The sequence below is a fragment of the Lithobates pipiens genome, unplaced genomic scaffold (assembly GCF_037356315.1).
Source record: "Lithobates pipiens isolate NorthernLeopardFrog02 unplaced genomic scaffold, aLitPip1_a1.2 Scaffold_18, whole genome shotgun sequence".
Classification (NCBI taxonomy): Eukaryota; Metazoa; Chordata; class Amphibia; order Anura; family Ranidae; genus Lithobates; species Lithobates pipiens.
In genome coordinates this window covers 282,372,773-282,393,185 of record NW_027507758.1, presented here as the reverse complement: position 1 = coordinate 282,393,185, position 20,413 = coordinate 282,372,773, and the positions used below count along the sequence as shown (strand labels likewise).

General features: G+C 43.0%; 1 protein-coding gene across 1 annotated transcript in view; it reads left to right on the top strand.

Moving 5' to 3' along the window:
• Positions 1 to 16,479: 16,479 nt before the first annotated feature.
• The window catches only part of DCBLD1 (discoidin, CUB and LCCL domain containing 1), an 88,855-nt gene continuing 84,921 nt past the window's right edge, over positions 16,480 to 20,413 (top strand). The window contains exon 1 of the mRNA XM_077487053.1: positions 16,480 to 16,781. Coding sequence (XP_077343179.1) covers positions 16,703 to 16,781 — 79 coding nt within the window. The 5' untranslated portion in view covers positions 16,480 to 16,702. The remainder of the gene's footprint in view (positions 16,782 to 20,413) is intronic.

Sequence of the window (20,413 nt, the reverse complement as noted above, 5' to 3'; positions counted from 1 at the left end):
TCCTCCTGAAGCACCGCCATATTCTTCTACTTTTTCTTCCTCCGGCTGTGTAGTAGGGGAATGAGTATCTGTGCCCCCAACTCCCTGCTGTCCAGGCCACCTGTATTCCTGCCAAGCCCTGCAGCTTCCCCCCTCTCCTCTCCACCTGGGAACTGCTGCAGGTACACAGGAGGATCAGGTTCTAGATAGAAAGTGAGAGGGCCAGTATATGTCATATTTACTGGCCCCTTCCTTACCTAAAGGAACACAGCAGGGGTTATTTACGAAAGGCAAATCCACTTTGCACTGCAAGTGCATTTGGAAGTGCAGTCGCTCTAAATCTAAGGGATAGATCTGAAATGAGTGGAAGCTCTGATGATTTTATCATCCAATCATGTGCAAGCTAAAATGCTGTTTTTTATTTTCCTTGCATGTCCATCTTGGATCTATGGCGACTTTATTCCAAGTACACTTGCAGTGCAAAGTGGATTTTCCTTTATTAAATAATCCCCAGTGAGCGATCGGTACAAATTACCCCCTGTGTTCATTCATAACTGAAGCAGAGTAAACTGCGTTTATTCTGCTTCAGTCTGTCAAGTAACAGGAAGCTTCAGAGTGCTTCCTATTCATTCACTGTCCAATGCCAGTGAAATTCTAAAAAATAAGTAAAAAAGAAATGAAGGACTTATTCAAATATGCTTTGTTCTATGAAGAGCAGTCAGTATTCAGATCACTCTTCAGAGAGCATTTGACAAGTGATGAGAAGGCATCCCCCGCTTTAGCACTTTGCATGCAGTTGTAGGACGATTGCAGTATAATTTCCGCCATGGCTGTAAATCATAGCAATTGCGTCATGGCATTTTTAGTGAGAATATTATTTGATATTTTCAGGGGAGCCCTGTCACGTGGGCTGTACGGGGCCCAGTGATTTCTAACAGCAGCCCTGGTCAGGAGGCAGTAAAAATCCATCTCTACTGTTTTTTTTTCACTGCTTCCCAACCACAAGTGTAAAGGAGCCCTTTAAGAGAAAAATTATAGTGCATTCTCAGAAGACCTTCGCAACATTTTGTATTACTACCAAAATGTTTATTTTTTACATGATTGCTATTCTGTATTTGCCTTTTCATATTTTATACGCAGACTTGTAGATTCTCCCATAGAGATCATTCACGCTATCCCCATTGAGCTGCAAAGATCAATGCAGGATCAACACAAGGGCACTGAAAACAATTGTTTTCTATGTGCCATGTTGTCACCATCACACTGTATTAAGGTGGGTTCATAGTGCTTTGCGTAAAAATGCAGAAATGCTGAATTAGGATCGCTGAACACCAAAGCGACAAATCACTTTCGAAATGACGCCGTTAGCGATCCTATAGAGAATCATTCTTTTTTTTTAGTAACAAATCAAAACGAGGAATAATCGTTGCACGTGTGCCATCAGCCTAAAGCCTCATACACACGATCAGACTTTTCAACAGGAAATGCTCGATGACAGGCTGTTGGAGGAAAATCTGATCGTGTGTATGCTCCATCAGACAATTGTTGTCGGACTTTCCGCCCAACAAATGTTGGCTAACATGTTTTGTACATAATATAACGGGGTACTAACATTTATAGGTAAAGTTGATCCAGGGAAAATCAGATTGCCTCTTGGGGGCTCAGGAAGGAAATTGGAGCATGCTCTGCTGGGGTTTTTTGCCTTCCTCTGGATCAACTGTGGGATATATTGGATTGTACGATATTTTTTATTATATTTTTATTTATTTTTTATGGTTGAACTGGATGGACTTTTTTTCAACCTGACTAAACATGTAACTATGTTTTCAAATTTTCTGTAGACAAATGTCTGTGGTCGGATTTTCTAAGCGCGTGCACACAAGTCCATCGGACAAAAGTCCAAAGTACAAACATGCATGCTCGGAAGCAAGGACAAGCCAGAGGCGGTGGGTCTTGTAAACTAGCACTCGTAATGGAGAATTAACATTCGTGAGGAGGCAAATTATGAAATCTCGAAATGCAGCTCACAATTCTCTTTTTTTTTAACCACTTCAGCCTGGAAGAATTTACCCCCTTCCTGACCAGAGAACTTTTTGCGATTCGGCACTGCGTCACTTTAACTGACAATTGCGCTGTCGTGCGACGCTGTACCCATAACAAAATTGACATCCTTCTTTTCCCACAAATAGAGCTTTCTTTTGGTGATATTTGATCACCTCTGTGGTTTTTATTTTTTGCGCTATAAACAAAAAGAAAGTGTAAATTTTGAAAAAAAAAGGACTATTTTTTACTTTTTGCTGTAATAAATATCCCCAAAAAATATTTCAAAAAACATTTTTTTCCCTCTGTTTAGGCCGATACGTTTTCTTCTACATATTTTTTGTATTGATTGGTTTGTGCAAAAGTTATAGCGTCTACAAAATAGGGGATAGTTTTATGGCATTTTTATTGATAATTTTTTTTTACTAGTAATGGCGGCGATCAGTGATTTTTATCTTGACTGCGACATTATGGCAGACACATCGGACAATTTTGACACATTTTTGGAACCACTGGCATTAATACAGCGATCAATGCTAAAAAAATGCATTGATTACTGTAAAAATGTCACTGGCAGTGAAGGGATTAACCACTAGGTGGTGCTGTAGGGGTTAAATGTGTTTTAGGGAGTGATTCTAACTGTTGGGGGAGGGGCTGTGTGTGACACGTCACTGATCAGCGCTCCCGATTATAGGGGATTATAGGGAGAGCTGATCAGTTACAGTGTCACTAGGAAGAATGGGGAAATGCTTGTTTACATTGGCATTTCCCCGATCTTCCTCATCGTGAGACGATCGCGGGTATCCCCATGGACATTCTGCCACAGTATATGCGTGAGGCGGTCGGGAAGCTGCTTTGCTGGTGATACTGATGGAGTTATTGCAAACAAATTTTCAAATGCTTTTTTTTTTCTAGTGATATCAGGAATAATATTATTATGCTTTTTTTTGGGCAAGTTACCACAACACCATTATCCCGTAGTTTTTAAGACCAAAGATACAACTATGTTGATGTCCCTTGTCAATTTTCCATTGTATTTTTTTTAAATGTAACTGCCTACTCCCAAACTGTCATTTGAAGTAAAACACATAGCCAAGTATTATTCTCCACAATTTTTAAATGGGGGAATTAAAAAAAGAAAACAAATAAAATTAGACATGCTATCTGCCAATAGAACTTAAAGTGGTGTTCCGGGAAAAAAATAAAAATAAAAGCCAGCAGCTACACATACTGCAGCTGCTGGCTTTTAATAAATGGACGCTCACCTGTCCTGAAGTCCCTCGATGTTGGCACCACAGCTGATGTTTCCATTAGCTGTCGGGTGCTGCCACCACCATTGTGAATGAGGGAACCCGGGTGTGTAGCCTACTGCACATGCGCGAGGCCCCGCTCCTCTCTCCTATTAGCCCAGCGGCCGAGGGAGGAGGGAGGGAGCCCTGTGGTGACGTATCCCCCCCCCCCCCCCCCGAAAGGTGCCAATTGTGACACCGGAGGGGGGGAGGAATCCGATGAGCGGAAGCTCCACTTTAACTAAAAAAAGTGCATTCTATGCATCCAAAAATACAGAAAATATAACAAATCAAAACATTATTCAACCAAAAAAATCTAATTTTAAATAAATTTAACATTTAAAAAAATTAAAATAAAATTAAGGATTTGTTTAAATATGCATTTCTGTCAGAATTTTCAGCAAGCAGTGAGGAGACATAATGCTCCCCCCCCCTCCGATTTAAATACTTCCCCCCTTGCAGAGTAGCCCTATTCAATTGAATGGGTTTTGATCAATGACGGTATAACTTCTGCCATAGCTGCAAAGCATTACATCGTGGCCGTGGCATTTTAGTGAAACTATCATGTGAGGGGGATCCTTGTCAGGTAGGCTGTACGGTGCCCACTAACAGCAGCCCTGCTCATTTCTACAGTATTATATTCATGAAGAACTGCATCCATGCACAGACTATTGCATTATAGTGTGAACCCCAAACTCAAACACACATGCTTTTCTCTGCAGCCTCAGCTGCACGGTACAGTGAATGATTGTGGGGTGCTCTTTGCTGAGTGGCTTCGTGTTCATTCACAAAGTTAAACATAGTAAACAATCTGAGAGTTGATCGGCAGCTCTCCTGACAGGGGGGGGGGGGGTCTGTGCTGATTGTTTATCAGTGCAGCCCCCCCCCCCCCTGGATGCCCACACTAGACCACCAGGGAAGCTGCTAGGATCACCATGGAAGCTCCTAACATGTGGATGGGCACTGACTGGCACCTCTGTGGCAAAAAAAATTGTGCCCAGCCATGCCACCCATCAGTGTCCATCAGTGCCACCTATCAGTGCCCATCAGTGCCCATCCATGCCACCTATCAGTGCCACCCATAAGTACCCATCAGTGCCACCCATAAGTACCCATCAGTGCCACCTATGAGTGCCCATCAGTGCCACCTATGAGAGCCCATCAGTGCCGCATACCAGTGCCACCTATCAGTGCCCATCAGTGCCGCCTATCATTGCCCATCATCAGTGCCCATCAGTGCAGCAGTGCAGCCATATCAGTGCCCATCATTGAAGAAGAAAACGCACTTATTTACAAAAAAAATTGACAGAAACAAAGAAAAACTTTTTTTTTTTTCAAAATTTGGGTGGCATGGCTGGGCATCACAATTTTCATTAATCATTATTATCTCCTTTTTTTATTTGTTGCACAAAAAATTCAAATTGCATTAAAACACCACCAAAAGAAAGCTCTATTTGTGGGAACAAAATGATAAAACATTTGTTTGGGTACAGTGTAGCATGACCGCCATTCAAAGTGCGACGGTGCTAAAAGCTGAAAATTGGCTTGGGCAGGAAGGTGTATAAGTGCCTGGTATTGAAGTAGTTAAAAAAGAATTGTACAAAAACACAAGATTGGTTAAACCCACAAGTGCCTTTTTTTACCACTACTATTCCTTTATACTGGCTTTTGGAATTTACACATGCAGGAATTTAGAAACTGGATGAAATGTTCAGCACGGGAAAACACCTTTTGATAGATAAAAAGTGAATTTTATATACAACTACCGTATATAAATCAGACCAAAATGAGGGACAAATGAGGAGGAAATAGGGACAGAGGGACAATCCTCCAAATCAGGGACAGTTGGGAGCTATGCACCTGGAACACCCCCTGCGCACCGCCTATGACTGCATCAATTTATTGATCGGCAACCACTGCAAATACTAAAACCTAAGAATTGAGCACGTTTTTTAATTACAAAATCATTTTTTACAGCATTGTCATGTTTTGTAAGAGCTCAAGCTCTGCTTCTCAAGCATTCAGTGTAGAACATGGGACAGGAATGTATGTGATGGCTGCCTAGGGACAAATGTGTGCATATTTCACTGGAGAAGATGACACCTTTTCTTGGCTGTCATTTGCTCTTGTGGAATGTGCTATGGCTCTTACATCTTCTTGACATAGCTGGAATGGTTTGGGGTGGGTGGTATAGTATGTTTGTGTATATACACTACTTCTTTGAGCCTTGATGACAGAAAATACTGAGATGGTATTAGAGCAGTGTTTCTCAACCTTTTTTTAGTCGAGTCACCCTGTAAAAAAAAATAATCTCAAGGCACTTTTTAAAATGATGGACAGTCTTGAGGCACCCCATTCTAATAGCTTTACACAATGCAGCAACATCCACATGTAGGACACCCAACATTAGAGGCAATTTGTTCTTCCAAAGCAAATAAACTTTAGCACACTGGTACTGACTAGTATTCCAATGTTTCCCTTCTCCCTCAGACAGCTAATGTTACCCCAGTGCTGAGGCAGAGGGACATGACGTATTGGTTGTTAGGATTCCAGTGTCTAGAAAGTTGCAATTTGCCTGTCTTCGGGCAAATATCTCCTAAACCGTGTAGGTTTAGGAGATATTGCTTGGACCTACAGGTAAGCCTTAATCTAGGCTTACCTGTAGGTCAAAGTGGTTTGTAAGGGTTTACAACCACTTTAATCAACATGCTGGCTTGTATACAATTTTAGATCAATTTTTCGGCATTTTGCCAAAGCACCCTTGAAGAAACCTCAAGGCACCCTGGCGGAGAAAGGCTGTATTAGAGTGTATGCAGTGTGGCATTTTTATATGAGGGTACTAAATATGTAAATAGAAATCAGCAGCAGTGCCCCCAATACCTAACTTAAAGTGACACCTACCTCCTATTACTCTCAGCCTCCTTTTCATAGTTTGATAGTTTCATAGTTAGTTAGGTTGAATAAAGACACCAGTCCATCCAGTTCAACCTGAGTGAGTGTCTACAATTGTCCCTATCCTTGTACACTCACATTGGTCCCTACCCACAAGGAGCCCACAATCCAAGGTCCCCATTCATATACTAGGGCCAATTTTGGACAGAAGCCAATTAACCTACCTGCATGTCTTTGGAGTGTGGGAGGAAACCGGAGTACCCGGAGGTAACCCACGCAGGCACAGGGAGAACATGCAAACTCCAGGCAGGTAGTGCCGTGGTTGGTATTTGAACCAGCGACCCTTCTTACTGCTAGGTGAGAGTGCTAACCACTACACCACTGTGCTGCCCCTTTTCTTTTTGCTGTTGCTGCTGCTGTGACTATGTTCATTCTCTGTGGGCCCACTGTATGTAGGAGCATAGCCACCTTCTACTGCTGGCGCCCCATATGAATAGGTGACTATAGACTATGGGACTTGAAAGGTCTATAGAGAAATGCACATGAACACAACTAACATCCTAACAAACACAGGTGAGGGAGGGACAGGAGAAGTTTGTGAGCTCATGTTACAAATTGGTATAAAACTATTTTATATAAAATAGATTACAGGGCCATTAAATAATGGATGTGCATGGATTTTTTTTTTTTGGTTTTGTTTATGCAGAGTGGGCACGGGTGGACCACACAGATCTATGGTCGGCCAGGTGTAAATGGCCAGTGTACAATTAAGCACTAAGGAGAGTGTAAAATGTGTCAACTTGACACTTCTCCTTGTGCTGTTTCTTGATATTGACAATGAGGGCCCTGTTCACATCTGGTGATTTTGGATTCCAAATTCACCTGCAATAGTGGCAAAACACACCATGTATGTTTGCGTGGCATTTTTTTTTCAATGGCCTTGCTAGGTCTACAGAAGATCTGCGGCTACAGCCCATAGCAGCGGTCCCCAATCTTTTTGGCAATGGGGACCATCTGCGTGGAAGAAAATTCTGGCATGTTGCCTGCCACAATTTGCGGATTGTCCCTTGCCACGTTGCCTGCCACCAGATACGGATTGTTACTCGCTGCGACGCCTGCAACCATTTGCAGATTGTAATTTGCCATGTTGCCTGCCACCAGATGCGCATTGTCATATGCCACCATTTGCGGACTGTCACTTGCTACGTCGCCTGCCACCAGATGCGGATTGTCACTTGCCACACCGCCTGCCACTAGATGTGGATTGAAGAGGTCTGGCTGTGAAGGCGGAAGAGCAGTGATGCAGGGCAGGTGGAGAGAGATGATATTATCTCTGCTCGCCAGCCCGCTTGCTTCTCTCATCCGCTTGCCTGGCTATCTCATCCACTCGCCCCCTGGTTCTCTCATGATGCCTGGCTACAGAGAGGCCACGGCCCGGTAGTTAGGGACCCCTGTGGTAAGAGACTCAGGGCTATGGGCCCCAGATCCGGGACTATAGCCCCAGAAGCCACCCCTTAGTGACGCCACTGATGGCACCTCAAATGCAGTGCAGTTTTACCACAATTTTCACACAATAAATTGCGTGGCAATTGCAGAAAACTGCATCACATGACACTTCTCACCAAAAAGAAGCTCCTGCTCCTTTTTTGGGTGACAAGCTTCGCTCAGTGCAGTCTGCAATGCGATTTAACATGCAACATTCGTGACAAAACTGCACCGTGTATGAGGTGCCATTAAAAATGAATGCCATCCAAACACTCATGGTGTGTTTTGCCACTATTGCAGTGCAATTTGAGCTCTCGGGCAGAATTACAACGGATCGCCAGATGTGAACAGAGACTAAAATCGCCATCCCCTGCACTGGGTTATCAGTCCTCAGGCTTGAGGTGGGATCCATTAAGTTCTGGGGGGCACATGAATAATGATTACATTTATAACACTCGTATCACATGTACCTTATGATTTCTAACTGAAGCCAGTCTTATAATACGTGGACCTTCTGTGGGATCTATTGGGCCATTCCCTTAATTAAGTTACAATACTATCCAATCTGGAAGACACATTCCCATATGATCCTACAGATATTGGGACCCAGCACAGGTTACATTCATAAAGACTCCTCCTGTTAATGTTGGATACAGTGTGTTCCTATTATGATACTTTGCAACACCCAATCTTCAGAGAGCATAAGCTTTTGCCTGGTAGTTTTTACTTGTTGTCCAATATGCTTGTGTGTTTTATCATTTTGTACGTTTCTTCTGAAATATTTATGGCTTTGAGTAAAAATATGTCGTATAACTTTGTAATTGATGTATGGTGACGCTGGAGTGTTTTCAAACATGTTTGAATAAATTTTCTCACGTTATATATTCAGTAAACAAGGTGGAGTAGAGTCTAAGCCAGGTTTTTCTTAATTAGATTTTGTATGTTAATGGAGAATACCAGCGACTCCTTCCATTCTCATCCATTAATACATGTTATGTTGACTGGGACTTGCAGGACTTGTAGCTTTAATATTGTACAGGCAGAGGGCGCCTGCTGGCTCAGAATAAGGTAGCTACAGGGGCGGATTGACCATTGGGCCACTCGGGCACTGCCCGAGGGCCCAGAGCCACTAGGGGGCCCCATCAGGGTTGCCAGCCTCAGTAAAACCAGGGACAGTATGTAAAAATCTATGTTTTTTTACATCTGTCTCTGAAATGTCCCTTACCGACATCCTTTTGGTCTAAAAATCCCAAGATTATAGCTGCCCCACCTCTCCAGTACCTTCTCAGCCAATAGAAACATGTCTGTGCATACTGTGTGTACATGTATGTGTAACCTGTGTGATTGTATACTGTGTGTGTGTGTGTGTGTGTGTGTATACTGTGTGGCCCCATAAACTCGGATTGCCTGGGGGCCCCATAATCTCCTATTGCCCGGGGGCCCCATGAGTTGCCAGTCCACCCCTGGGTAGCTATTTTCTGTTTTCATGCACCCCTAGACATAATAATTTAACTCTTGCAGTGTGTGAGTGGGGGGGTCCCACTGCAAGGGTATTTGTTGCAGCCCGGAGTTCAGCTTTAAGTGGAATTAAAACTAAACATCTAAAAAATGCTAACAGATAGGATTTTTTTTATTCCAATATTTTTCATTAAGGCTTTAAGGCAAAATAAAAAGACAGGTACAAGTGCAAAGATCAGATTTGACAACCAAGCTTTGGTTATGTTGGTCATATCTAAAGGTAATTATTAACCATGGAGGATACATTCATTTCAATACCAATAAGGTACAGCTGCACAAGCAATATCCTGTGTATTCAATCTGAGCAGAAGACATAATTACTTTTAGCCCTTGTACACACGGTCGGAGATTCCGACGGAATGTGTCCGATCGGACCATTTTGTCGGATATTCCGACTGTGTGTGGTCTCCATCGGACTGTTTCCGTCGGAGTATCCGACGGACCAAGTTTTCCAACTTGTTGGTAAAATTTTCAGACAAAATGCTCCGATCGGACATACTCCGATCATGTGTAGAGAATTCCGATCGGACAAAGTGCCACGCATGCTCAGATCAAATTCCTACATCAAAGCTATTGGCTACTAGCCTGATGGTAGTCCTGTTGTAACGAAATAACGTCATCACGTTCTGTGCGATCGGATTTTCCGACAACTTTGTCCAACCGTGTGTATGCAACAGTTTCGGACAAAATCCGTTGGTTGGTTGTCGGAATGTCCGACCATGTGTACAAGGGCTTAGACTGCCCTCCCTAGACATAGCGAGGATATGAGCTATGTCTGCTCCTAGTGCAACCCGCTCAACAGCAAGTGGTAAATCAGTGCCTACAAAGGGTCAAACAACAGTCTAATAACAGTATATTTCCATATGGCCTGCCAATAATGTATAGGAAAAGGAGAAGAGTAAAAGAAAAAAGACAAGGAAGGCGTAGAAAAGAAGCACCCAGTACAATTATAAATCTGATCCAGGAATCCCAGACTTTTCCGAATCTGGCTTGTTTTTCCAGTAAAAAACTGGCCGGCTTTTCATGGAGCATTACCCAACAAGTTTTGTTCTTGGTCATGACAATGTTAATCATTGCCGTTTTCCAGGCTTTAGCAAAATACATTTTTGTAGCCAAAAAGGATAAAAAAAATAAAAATAAAGGGACCGAGGGTGTTTAGATATGCCATCCAACATGTTGCTTTATGTTTTAGAAATGTACACATCAGTCACTGTGTGAATCAAGTTAAAAACTTGTTAGACTTTTTGGAAAGACCACCAAACGTGGTACAGAGTGCTTTCAAGTCCACAGCCACTAAAGCACAGAGGAGAGGCTTCAAGGAAGATCCTAGCAATCCTTGATGTTACCAGGTACCAGTGAGACAGTACTTTAAAGTTTATTTTGATGAGTGCAATGTTTATGATTCCCCCTGTGCACCATGATGAACCATTGTGACCAGTCTTCCTTTTCAATCTTCATACCCAGATCAATCTCCCATGCACCTTGCTAAGAAAGCTTGGACACTGGAGTGGAAAAATTGGATTACAGCACCCAGATGCCCCCCTTTATTCCAGGGTCCCACAAGCATGTGTTCTCATTGTTATATTTTTTCAATTAAGTGCTTGAGGGAGCTCAGCGCGTAGAGCGGAACTTCAGTAATTTTTTTCAACTTTCCATCTATTAAATCTTCTGCCCTTGTTGTTTTAACTTTGGATAGTAAATCATTTTTTTTATGCCAGTAAATACCTTATACAGTCCACTTACTGTTTCTTGTCTGGTAAATAGCCTAGGATTATGACATCATGCACAGCTCTCTCTCTCTCTCTCTCACTCACTCTTGTGAGAGTTTGCAAGAAAGGGAGGGGGGATGAGTCATAAGAGGGCCAATGAGAGCTTCAGAGTGGGAGGTGTGTCTGTGTAAATCCAGGAAGTGAACCGGCAGCAGCTTCAGCTGCCCACAGTTAAAATGGCTGCAGCCAGACTCAGTGGAGGGAAATTTCTGCAGCATATTTAGCAAGCACAGAATTATGGTATATATAAAATAATATGCAAAGTGGTTGGAGGGAAGCTTCAGAATGGCAAAGATGTTTTTATTACAAATTATGTGAGCAGATTGCAGTTCCTCTTTAAGGTGAAGCATTTCTGAGGAATGCATCTTTGAGGTTTGAAGGAAGTACTCTGAAGGTTTAACCCAACAATAATCCAAACAGTGCCCTATCCTATATAGGCTCTTTTTAGTCCACCGCTGGAAGAGGTGAGGCGAAAGACCTGAGGGGAAATGTGGACTGTTGAAAAGAGGGGCCACAGACGGACCTGAGGGGATAAACTTTACAAGCGATGTCCCAGAGACAAAGAGAGTGTGATAAAGTAGGGCATATTTTCGCCCTGCAATCCTTGGGACTGAACCACATAAAAAGATCTACTGGATGCGGAGAGCCTGTCTGAGCCTCAAGTGTAATCAAATTCGGTCTGTAACCATTGGAGAATATTTGTGTCAACTGGGTAATTTTTGGCTGCCCGATAAGATCTCTGGAGATGTGGGACTCCCAAGACCACATTGGATTCAGTGACACTGAGAGCTGAGCAGGTGACTTGGCATCTTCTAGAACCCCATATAAACTCATAAAGATGAATGTTTGAAGTTTTTAAAGGTAAAATAAAGGAACAGAAACCAGCAAAGATGGAAAGTAGTACAATATTTTAGGGCAGTGATGGCGAACCTTGGCACTCCAAATGTTTTGGAACTACGTTTCCCATGATGCACTCTGCAGTGTAGTTGAGCATCATGGGAAATTTAGTAAACATTTGGGGTGCCAAGGTTCACCATCACTGTTTTAGGGAGTATAGTCATTTTATTGCAGCTATCCTGCCCATCCAGGAAAAAGTGTAGGTAGGTAGACTATGTTTTGAACTCAGTTTCCAGGCAATCATAAAAAGGTATATATAGTTGGCCTGATGTATCAATGAAATGTCCGAATGTATGTGTACACCCTTTATAAGGGAAGGAAATCTTAAGACACGCTAGTGCTGAAAAAGAAATGTTAATATTAAGTGTTTCTGATTTTTCTGGGTATACTTGTAGTTCCAACACGGTTCCAAAATCTTTTAAAACCTTGAAGGCTATAAATAATTCTGGGATAAACATCAACAGGTCATCAGCAAATAAAGCACATTTGTGGATCTTACCAGCACTTGGAATACCAGGAATATTCGGGATGGATCTAATTGTTTCTATTGCAATGATAAATAGTAGTAGTGATAGGGGGCAACCCTGTCTAGCATAGTACCTGTTTGTATTTGAATTGGATCCGATCTGTAACCTTACCCGAAAATGTGGGTTTTGAGTATAGAGTGCTTTACAAGGTGAGAAACTTGGGATCAAAATTCAATTTCCACAAGATATGGAAGAGAAAAGACAAGGACAGGGAATCAAAAGCCTTGTGTGAATCCAACAATAGCAGCATTCCCTGTCTGACTCCCATTTCATCCCGGTGGGAGTGTAATATCAAGACAAGATTAATTGCTCTTTGAATCTGATCTGCCGATTGTTATCTGGGGACAAACCCGACCTGTTCTACATGGATAAAACCCCTTAAAAAATGTGTTATATATTTTTGTCAGCAATTATAGGTCGCTATTGATTAGCAAGATTTGGTAACAGTTTGATACATCATCTGGATCCCTGGCTGGCTTGGGTATCATGCAGATGTGGGCGCTGTTAAAATCTGCATCAAGTGGTCTTGAAGAGCATTCAAAAATTTCAGTAAATGGAGCACAAAATAGGGGTGATTTTTTTTTATAATAAGGGGCTGAAAACCCATCTGGCTTGTTTAATCACTTCCAAAAATTCTTCCCTCATGATTTTACTATCTAAAATTTCTTTATGATCTGCCGGGAGCGATGGAAGGGAAAGGTGTGCTATAAATTCACCTATTTTGCCAAAAGGTTGGATTTTCATGACAAAAGAGACCCTATTGATCAGCGTTTGTGTAAAGTGAGCCACACACATGCAGTTCAAAGTACATTTATAAAAACGACTCTGCTGTGAGGCTGGGTTCACACTTGCTGCGGCCGCAGTTCCCAGCAGCGGTCCGGAGTGTCCCCGTTCACTGATTCAGGTGTGAATCAGGTCCAAATTTCTGCCTGAATTCACACCTGATTCGGAGCCAAAGATGTACAGGACCCTTTTCAAAGGCGGTCTGCGGCCGTCCCGGAGCTGTGTGAACCAGCTCTATTGCGAGCCAGGAACACTCTCCTGCCATGCTAATTGGATGCGGGGGCAGAATCCAATTCGCACAAGTGTGAACCCAGCTTTATGGTGTGACTTCCATGTGTATGTGTAGGCATGACTTTGTTTTGGCCCAGACAATCCAGCAGCCTCTCCAGTTCCCATCAATGTAGCCTCACCGGCGCCCATTAAATAGCAGCCTCACCAGCGCCCATCGAATGCAGCCTCACCAGCACCCATCAATGCAGTCTCACCAGCGCCCATCAAATGCAACCTCACCAGCACCCATCAATTCAGTCTACTAGCACCCATCAATGCAGTTTCACCAGCGCTCCATCAAATGTAGCCTCACCAGAGCCTATCAATGCAGCCTCACCAGCGCCCATCAAATGCAGCCTCACCAGCGCTCCATCAAAGCAGCCTCAACAGCATCTATCAAATGCAGCCTTACCAGCGCCCATCAAATGCAGCCTCACCAGCGCCCATCAAATGCAGCCTCACCAGCGCCCATCAATGCAGTCTACTAGCACCCATCAATGTAGCCTCACCAGCGCTCCATCAAATGCAGCCTCACCAGCGCTCCATCAAATGCAGCCTCACCAGCGCCCATCAATGCAGCCTTACCAGCGCCCATCAAATGCAGCCTCACCAGCGCCCCATCAAATGCAGCCTCACCAGCACCCATTAATGCAGTCTACTAGCACCCATTAAATTCAGCCTCACCAGTGCCCATCAAATGCAGCCTCATCAGCACCCATCACATTCAGCCTCACCAGTGCCTATCAAATTCAGCCTCACCAGCGCTCATCAATGCAGTCTACTAGCACCCATTAGTACAGCCTCACCACTTTGTAGAAATTTCCTCTCACTTTCTGTTTTGGCTCAAGAACAGGAAGTGAAGGGAAATCTCCCTAATGGGACACGTGCAGCAAAAATGTTTACATTCCTCCCTTACTCTATCCAAAAAAACAAACAAAAACAAAACAAAAAGTTTTGCCTTTGGTTCTACTTCAAATGACCTGGTTACACTTACACCTGAGTACAGTATTGGTCTATGACTATAATTCAGTGGCAGTGTGCCCCCTCTCTCTAACCACCCTCTCTATGACCAATGCAGAGATTCATGCTTTGCATGAATCTATCCATGGCCACCGCTGCCACCCCCTTTTCAGGTGGCAGGCACCTTTTCGGGCACCGGGCGCCTGAATTCCAGAGGCATGGGGTGTTTTTGAAGCACCTGATTAGAGCCATAGGCTTCAAAATAGGTGTGTTAGAGCAGCGAATGAATATTTGCTTTCCTAACACTGAACAGCCTCTCCAACAATCAGGTGCTCAGGTCTGTTACCCATCACCTGATTGGCTGAAACGACAGGCGCCGCTATTGGACGCCTATCAGGCGGAGAGGACGGCGGGAGAGTACAGCGGGAGAGGACAGCAGGAAATGCATGGAGGACACTGCTCGTCGCTGTCACCCGCTGCCCCACTGAGACAGGGTAAGTGCTGAGCAGACGGCGAGCTGGCGGGGGATCACACTGGCGGCATTCAATGGCACAGTGGCAGCATTTGATGGGCACACTGGCAGCATTTGATGGCACAATGGCAGCATTGCATGGGCACACTGGCAGCATTTCATGGGCAAAGTGGCAGCATTTGATGGGCACACTGGCAGCATTTGATGGGCACACTGGCAGCATTTCATGGGCACACTTGCAGCATTTGATGGCACAGTAGCAGCATTTGATGGGCACAGCTGCAGCATTTGATGGCACAGTGGCTGCGCTTGATGGGCACATTGGCTGCACTTGATGTAGGGTTGCCACCTGTCCAGGATTCACCCGGACAGTTCGGGTTTGGAATCATGTGTTCGGGTTTCAGACTGCCTGAAACCCGGACACATTATTTAAACTGGACTATGGCCTCCCAGCAGGGTTGCTGCATGCAGTTGTCTAAGCTGAGAGTGTCTGTTATACTCTTTAACACTGCCCAAAGCCAACACTAACAATCCCCCCCAAACACACACACAGGAGTGTCTGCCCACACTCCAATCCCTGGTGCTGAGCCCCAGAATAGGAAAGTAAGTCGGGGCTGGAAATTTGAAGTCCAGCAGCCTCAGATACATCTGGATGAGAGGTGGTGAGTGAGCTCACCATCCATCCCTGTCTGTGACTGAAGTCTCCCCCTTCTCTCTCCTGCCTCTGAGTAAGTACACTAAGGCAAATCAGGGTTCTCAGAGCCCCCCTTACATCTGATTTCCCCTTTACACCAGAGGCCACAGTGTTTCCCCTTTACATCAGAGTCTTCTCCGTACATCAGAGGTCTCAGGGTCCCTCCTTAAATCAGGGTTCCTAGAGCATCCCTTATGTTAGAGTTCTCCCTTACATCAGAGTCTGCAGAGTCCCCTCTTACAGTGAAAGGGAACTCTGCGTGTTCAGATGTAAAAGGGGAACTCTGTGGACTCTGATGTAAAGGGGGGCTCTTGTTCTTAACTTCATATGATTAGAAATGTTATTTAATAGCAAAATATATATATAGTTTATACTATAAAAAAAATTGCTGTGCGCCGCAAAAGTGTTCGGGTTTGACTTGAAGAAAAGGTGGCAACCCTAGCTTGATGGGCACATTGGCTGCGTTTGATGGGCACAGTGGATGCGTTTGATGGGCACAGTGGCTGCGTTTGATGGGCACAGTGGCAGCATTTGATGGCACAGTGGCAGCATTTGATGGCACAGTGGCTACGCTTGATGGCACAGTGGCTGCGTTAGATGGCACAGTGGCGGTGTTTGATGGCACAGTGGCTGCAATTGGTGGGGGCTTTTTTTCAGAATTTTTCTGTTTGCTTGTGCGCCCCCCCCCCCCCCCCCACCCCCTTCCAAAAGTTTTGAGCACCATTCGACCACTGCTATAATTAGAAGACACACACACATAGGATCTCTGTTGCCTTTTTCACTCCCATTCCCCATATCAGCGCGTTCTCTTACCTGAATTCCCTGCCTGACTATTCTCCTGAGTCACCAGCAGGAGTCGCTGCTGCGGCCAGTGATGAAGCTTCCCTCGTCCCCTCCCCGGGATCAGGAGGAGTAGTGGAGTGTGTGTGAGTGAGCCGGGGTAGGAGAGGATCGTCCACACCGGAGGAGGACTGTTCTATGTCTATGTGCGCCTCTCTTATCCAGCTCGGCTCCTATTCATCGTGTCTCTGTATGGAGAGTCGGGGGCTCCCTGTCTGGAGAGGATATCCTACGTCTAGTGACAGCCCGCTCACAACTTTCCCGGAGAGTGGCCACTTCTCAGAGACATGGCTGGGATCACACTACTACTTACCGCACTGCTCACTGCACTCACCGCACCGCTACAACTACGGGCTGAGACTCTCGGTAAGTGGGCACCCTATACTCCCAGCCAGCTATGGGGCACTACAGGCTAATAGGGGGGCAGGTTATCTATGTGTTTACCCAGGATTCACCCAATGGGCACTCAACTTTAATGCAACGTTTACCCAAGATTTATATGATTATGTGTAGGTGCCCTCTCTACACATTTATTTCTCAGTGGGCACCATCACTAATAAAGCTGGCCATATATTTTACAATTTTCTGTACAATTTCCTATAGCTTTTCCTTCAACTATGCAGTGCAAGGGCCCATCTGATTGGATACAAATTGAAAGTGTTGTTTTTAGGTTTGACCTCTTATTATACTGTATGGTGTTTGGTAAATCTGAAGGAAAATTATATAATGTATGGCCAGCCTCAAGGTTCCCTTATCTTCACCCAAGATTACCTAACTTTTAAGCAACCTTCACCCAATTTATACTCCAAGATTTTTCCCAACTTTTATTCAAGCTGCATCCAAGATTTAACCAACTTTTATGCAACCTGTACCCAAGATTTAACCAACTTTTATGCAACCTGTACCCAAGATTTAACCAACTTTTATGCAACCTGTACCCAAGATTTAACCAACTTTTATGCAACCTATACCCAAGATTTAACCAACCTTTATGCAACCTATACCCAAGATTTAACCAACCTTTATGCAACCTATACCCAAGATTTAACCAACCTATACCCAAGATTTAACCAACCTTTATGCAACCTATACCCAAGATTTAACCAACCTTTATGCAACCTATACCCAAGATTTACCCAACTTTTTTTTTTTTTTTTTAAAGCTTTAGCCAGGATTTACCCATCTTTTATGCAACCTTCATCCAAGATTCACCTGACTTTTGCCCTGCCTTTAGATTGTATGACTCCAAAGTAGTGCGATTTCAAGTGCAACTTTGGATGGGTGAGACTTTGATGTGACTTTGGCCAATGACAATGGACATCTGTTACACAACTGTCGCATGTATAACATTCAGGTGTGACTTTAATGCAACTTTAGATGGTTTACTTTGCAGTTTATAGCACTCAGGTTGCTTGAAAGTAAGGCCAAAATAGTGCAGAATCCTTTTTAAACTTGCTATGACTTTAAGTCACACATATTTGAACGGTTGTCATTGAAAAACATGGGGTGCAGCTTCCACGTCCAAAGTCGCAAAAGTGCGAATGGAGCCTTACCTGACTTTTACCCAAGCTTTATCCACGATTCACCCAACTATTACCCCTTTTACCCATATAGAATCTCATGGAGAAAATGAATGAAAACATTGATGAATAGACCTCTAACTAGAGGTCTTTACACTTGACTGTCAGTAACATATACATATTGAAGTGTGGCTTCTCCCCCAGCTTTTGCATGTTTGTATTATGGGCAGCATGCAAGTCACTATCGAGTATCTACCAAATTTATTTTTTAATGGATTTTAAAGAAATTGTTTACATTAGAAGACCTCAAAGTTATGTTGTGAAATCCTCTATTGTAGGCAGAAATGTTGTGTTTTAAATATTATTTGTTTTTTTTTGTTTTTTGGAAAAAGCCAATAAATTGCAGAACAATTCATAAGGTGCAGGTACTATAAAAACCAAAATGATTGTTACTAAGACACATTATAGTGCTTTGTGTATAAAACAAAATTGACTCGAATAGGTGAGTTTAATATAGTAAAATGTTCTTTCACTACAGATCATGTCACAGATCTTGCATATATATTTATAGAAAGCAATCAGCTTTTATAGAGAACCTTGCCTCCTGTTCATTCATTATATTGTACAATACTAAAGGAGTTAACACATTTTTTATTAATTTTTTTAAGATGAATGCTTTTAATATGATATCTGATTTGGTTTAGTGTTGTATTGTGCTCTGGTTTTGTAGCATTTGACATGGATCAAGTAAACTATACAATCACATTGTAAGGAGTGCAGTGTGTTTAGGTACTCATCCAATAGTTAAAAGTGCAAGTGCTGACTATACATGAACAGGCTGCAATGCTAAGTGGTGTCACCATAGGACCGGGAACAATACACCTAAATGATGGACAAAATCTCACTGGACAGGGACTGCATATTGTAGATATGATGATGATGATGATGATGATCATACATATATAAACTAGCTTCAGGATCATTTTTCTTTTGGTTTCCGCTTCAAAAAATTTTGGACCTTTTTTCATGGCTTTATGTGAGCGATCTATGGAAGAATGTTTGTTTGTTTTTCTTGTGTGGTGTTTTTTTTATTTTTTTTATTTTTTTTTTTTTTTTTACCATACAGGGGTATAATTTTGTCAGTAAAAAAGTTAGGATTTTTTTTTTTTTTTTTTCATTTTTTTTTGGAAAGTTTGTTTGATTTTTCTAATAGGAAATGAGGTCAATGGATAATTGTTTTCAACTGCAGTAACATAAACATTGAAGGATCAGGATGGAAAATGTTCATCAAATGAAATTCTAAAGCCCCATACACACTTTTTTTTTTTTTTTTTTTTTTCAGATTTTCTGCTGATTGTCTTTTTATTTTTATTTTTTTGTCTTCAGGTTTACCAAAACCATGTAGTGCAAGGGCCTGCCTGATTGTATACAAATTGAAACTCCTAAGGTTTGACCTCATATTATATAGTTTTGGTAAATCTGAAGGAAAAAATCAGCAGACAGTCTGATGGTGTGTATGGGGCTTTACAGTGGATGTGGTTTTCCTCAGGGAATTCCATATGTATTCCAAAAGCAAACTAGATTTTGAATTCATTCATCAAATCTGTGATGGCAGTATGGTATGTACTGATGTTTTTCTGTGTGAACAAAAATCTACCAAAGTATGGCCAGCTGAACACCCCATAGCTGTAAACTGTGATGCCAGGTTATCTCTACTATGAATAAAGGCATTAGATGAAAACTTCCCACTCCTTTTATTAGTATTGCAGTGCTGCAGTCTTCGGATACCTTTTGTGAATGTTTGTACCTCTCACACGATTGCTGAGTAAAGGCATGTATGTACGTCATATCTTTTGGATTATCTTTAGCTGTCACTGTGGCCTTAACTACACAGACCAGACTAGTAACAGATTGCTGCAATCAGTCACACAAACCAACTTGCCATTGACTTGTCCTGCAATTGCTGTTTGTGCACAATCCCCACAACCATCTCGAGAAGAATCAGATGGGAGGAGGTTTGTGGGATTGATCACAGCAGTCTATAGTCAAATGTGATCTAAAGGCCATTTACTAAGGTTAGAATTTCAAGGGCAATTTTAAAGTGGTTTAGTAATGTTACTAAATTATTAGGGGGGTAGCAATAGATGACTTCACAGCTTGAACAAATGGCTCCCTGTGGTGTAAGCTACACAAGTAGCATGCAGTAGCAATCACTTGCATGCAATTGGAGCAAAGAACAAAATATATTGCTGCTTTTGTAGTTTACACCAGCAGTCCCCAACCTTTTTGGCACCAGGGACTGGGGAAGGGGGTCTGTGTTCACTGAGTCAATCCTTAGCCCCCCCTTCACATCACAACCCCACTTTACAGCATAGTCCCCCCTTTTATATCAGTGTCCCCAGTTCCCCTTCACATCACAGTGCTCCTTTATATCGTGGTCCCCTTTACAGGGCACTCCCCGTTACATTATGTAAAGGG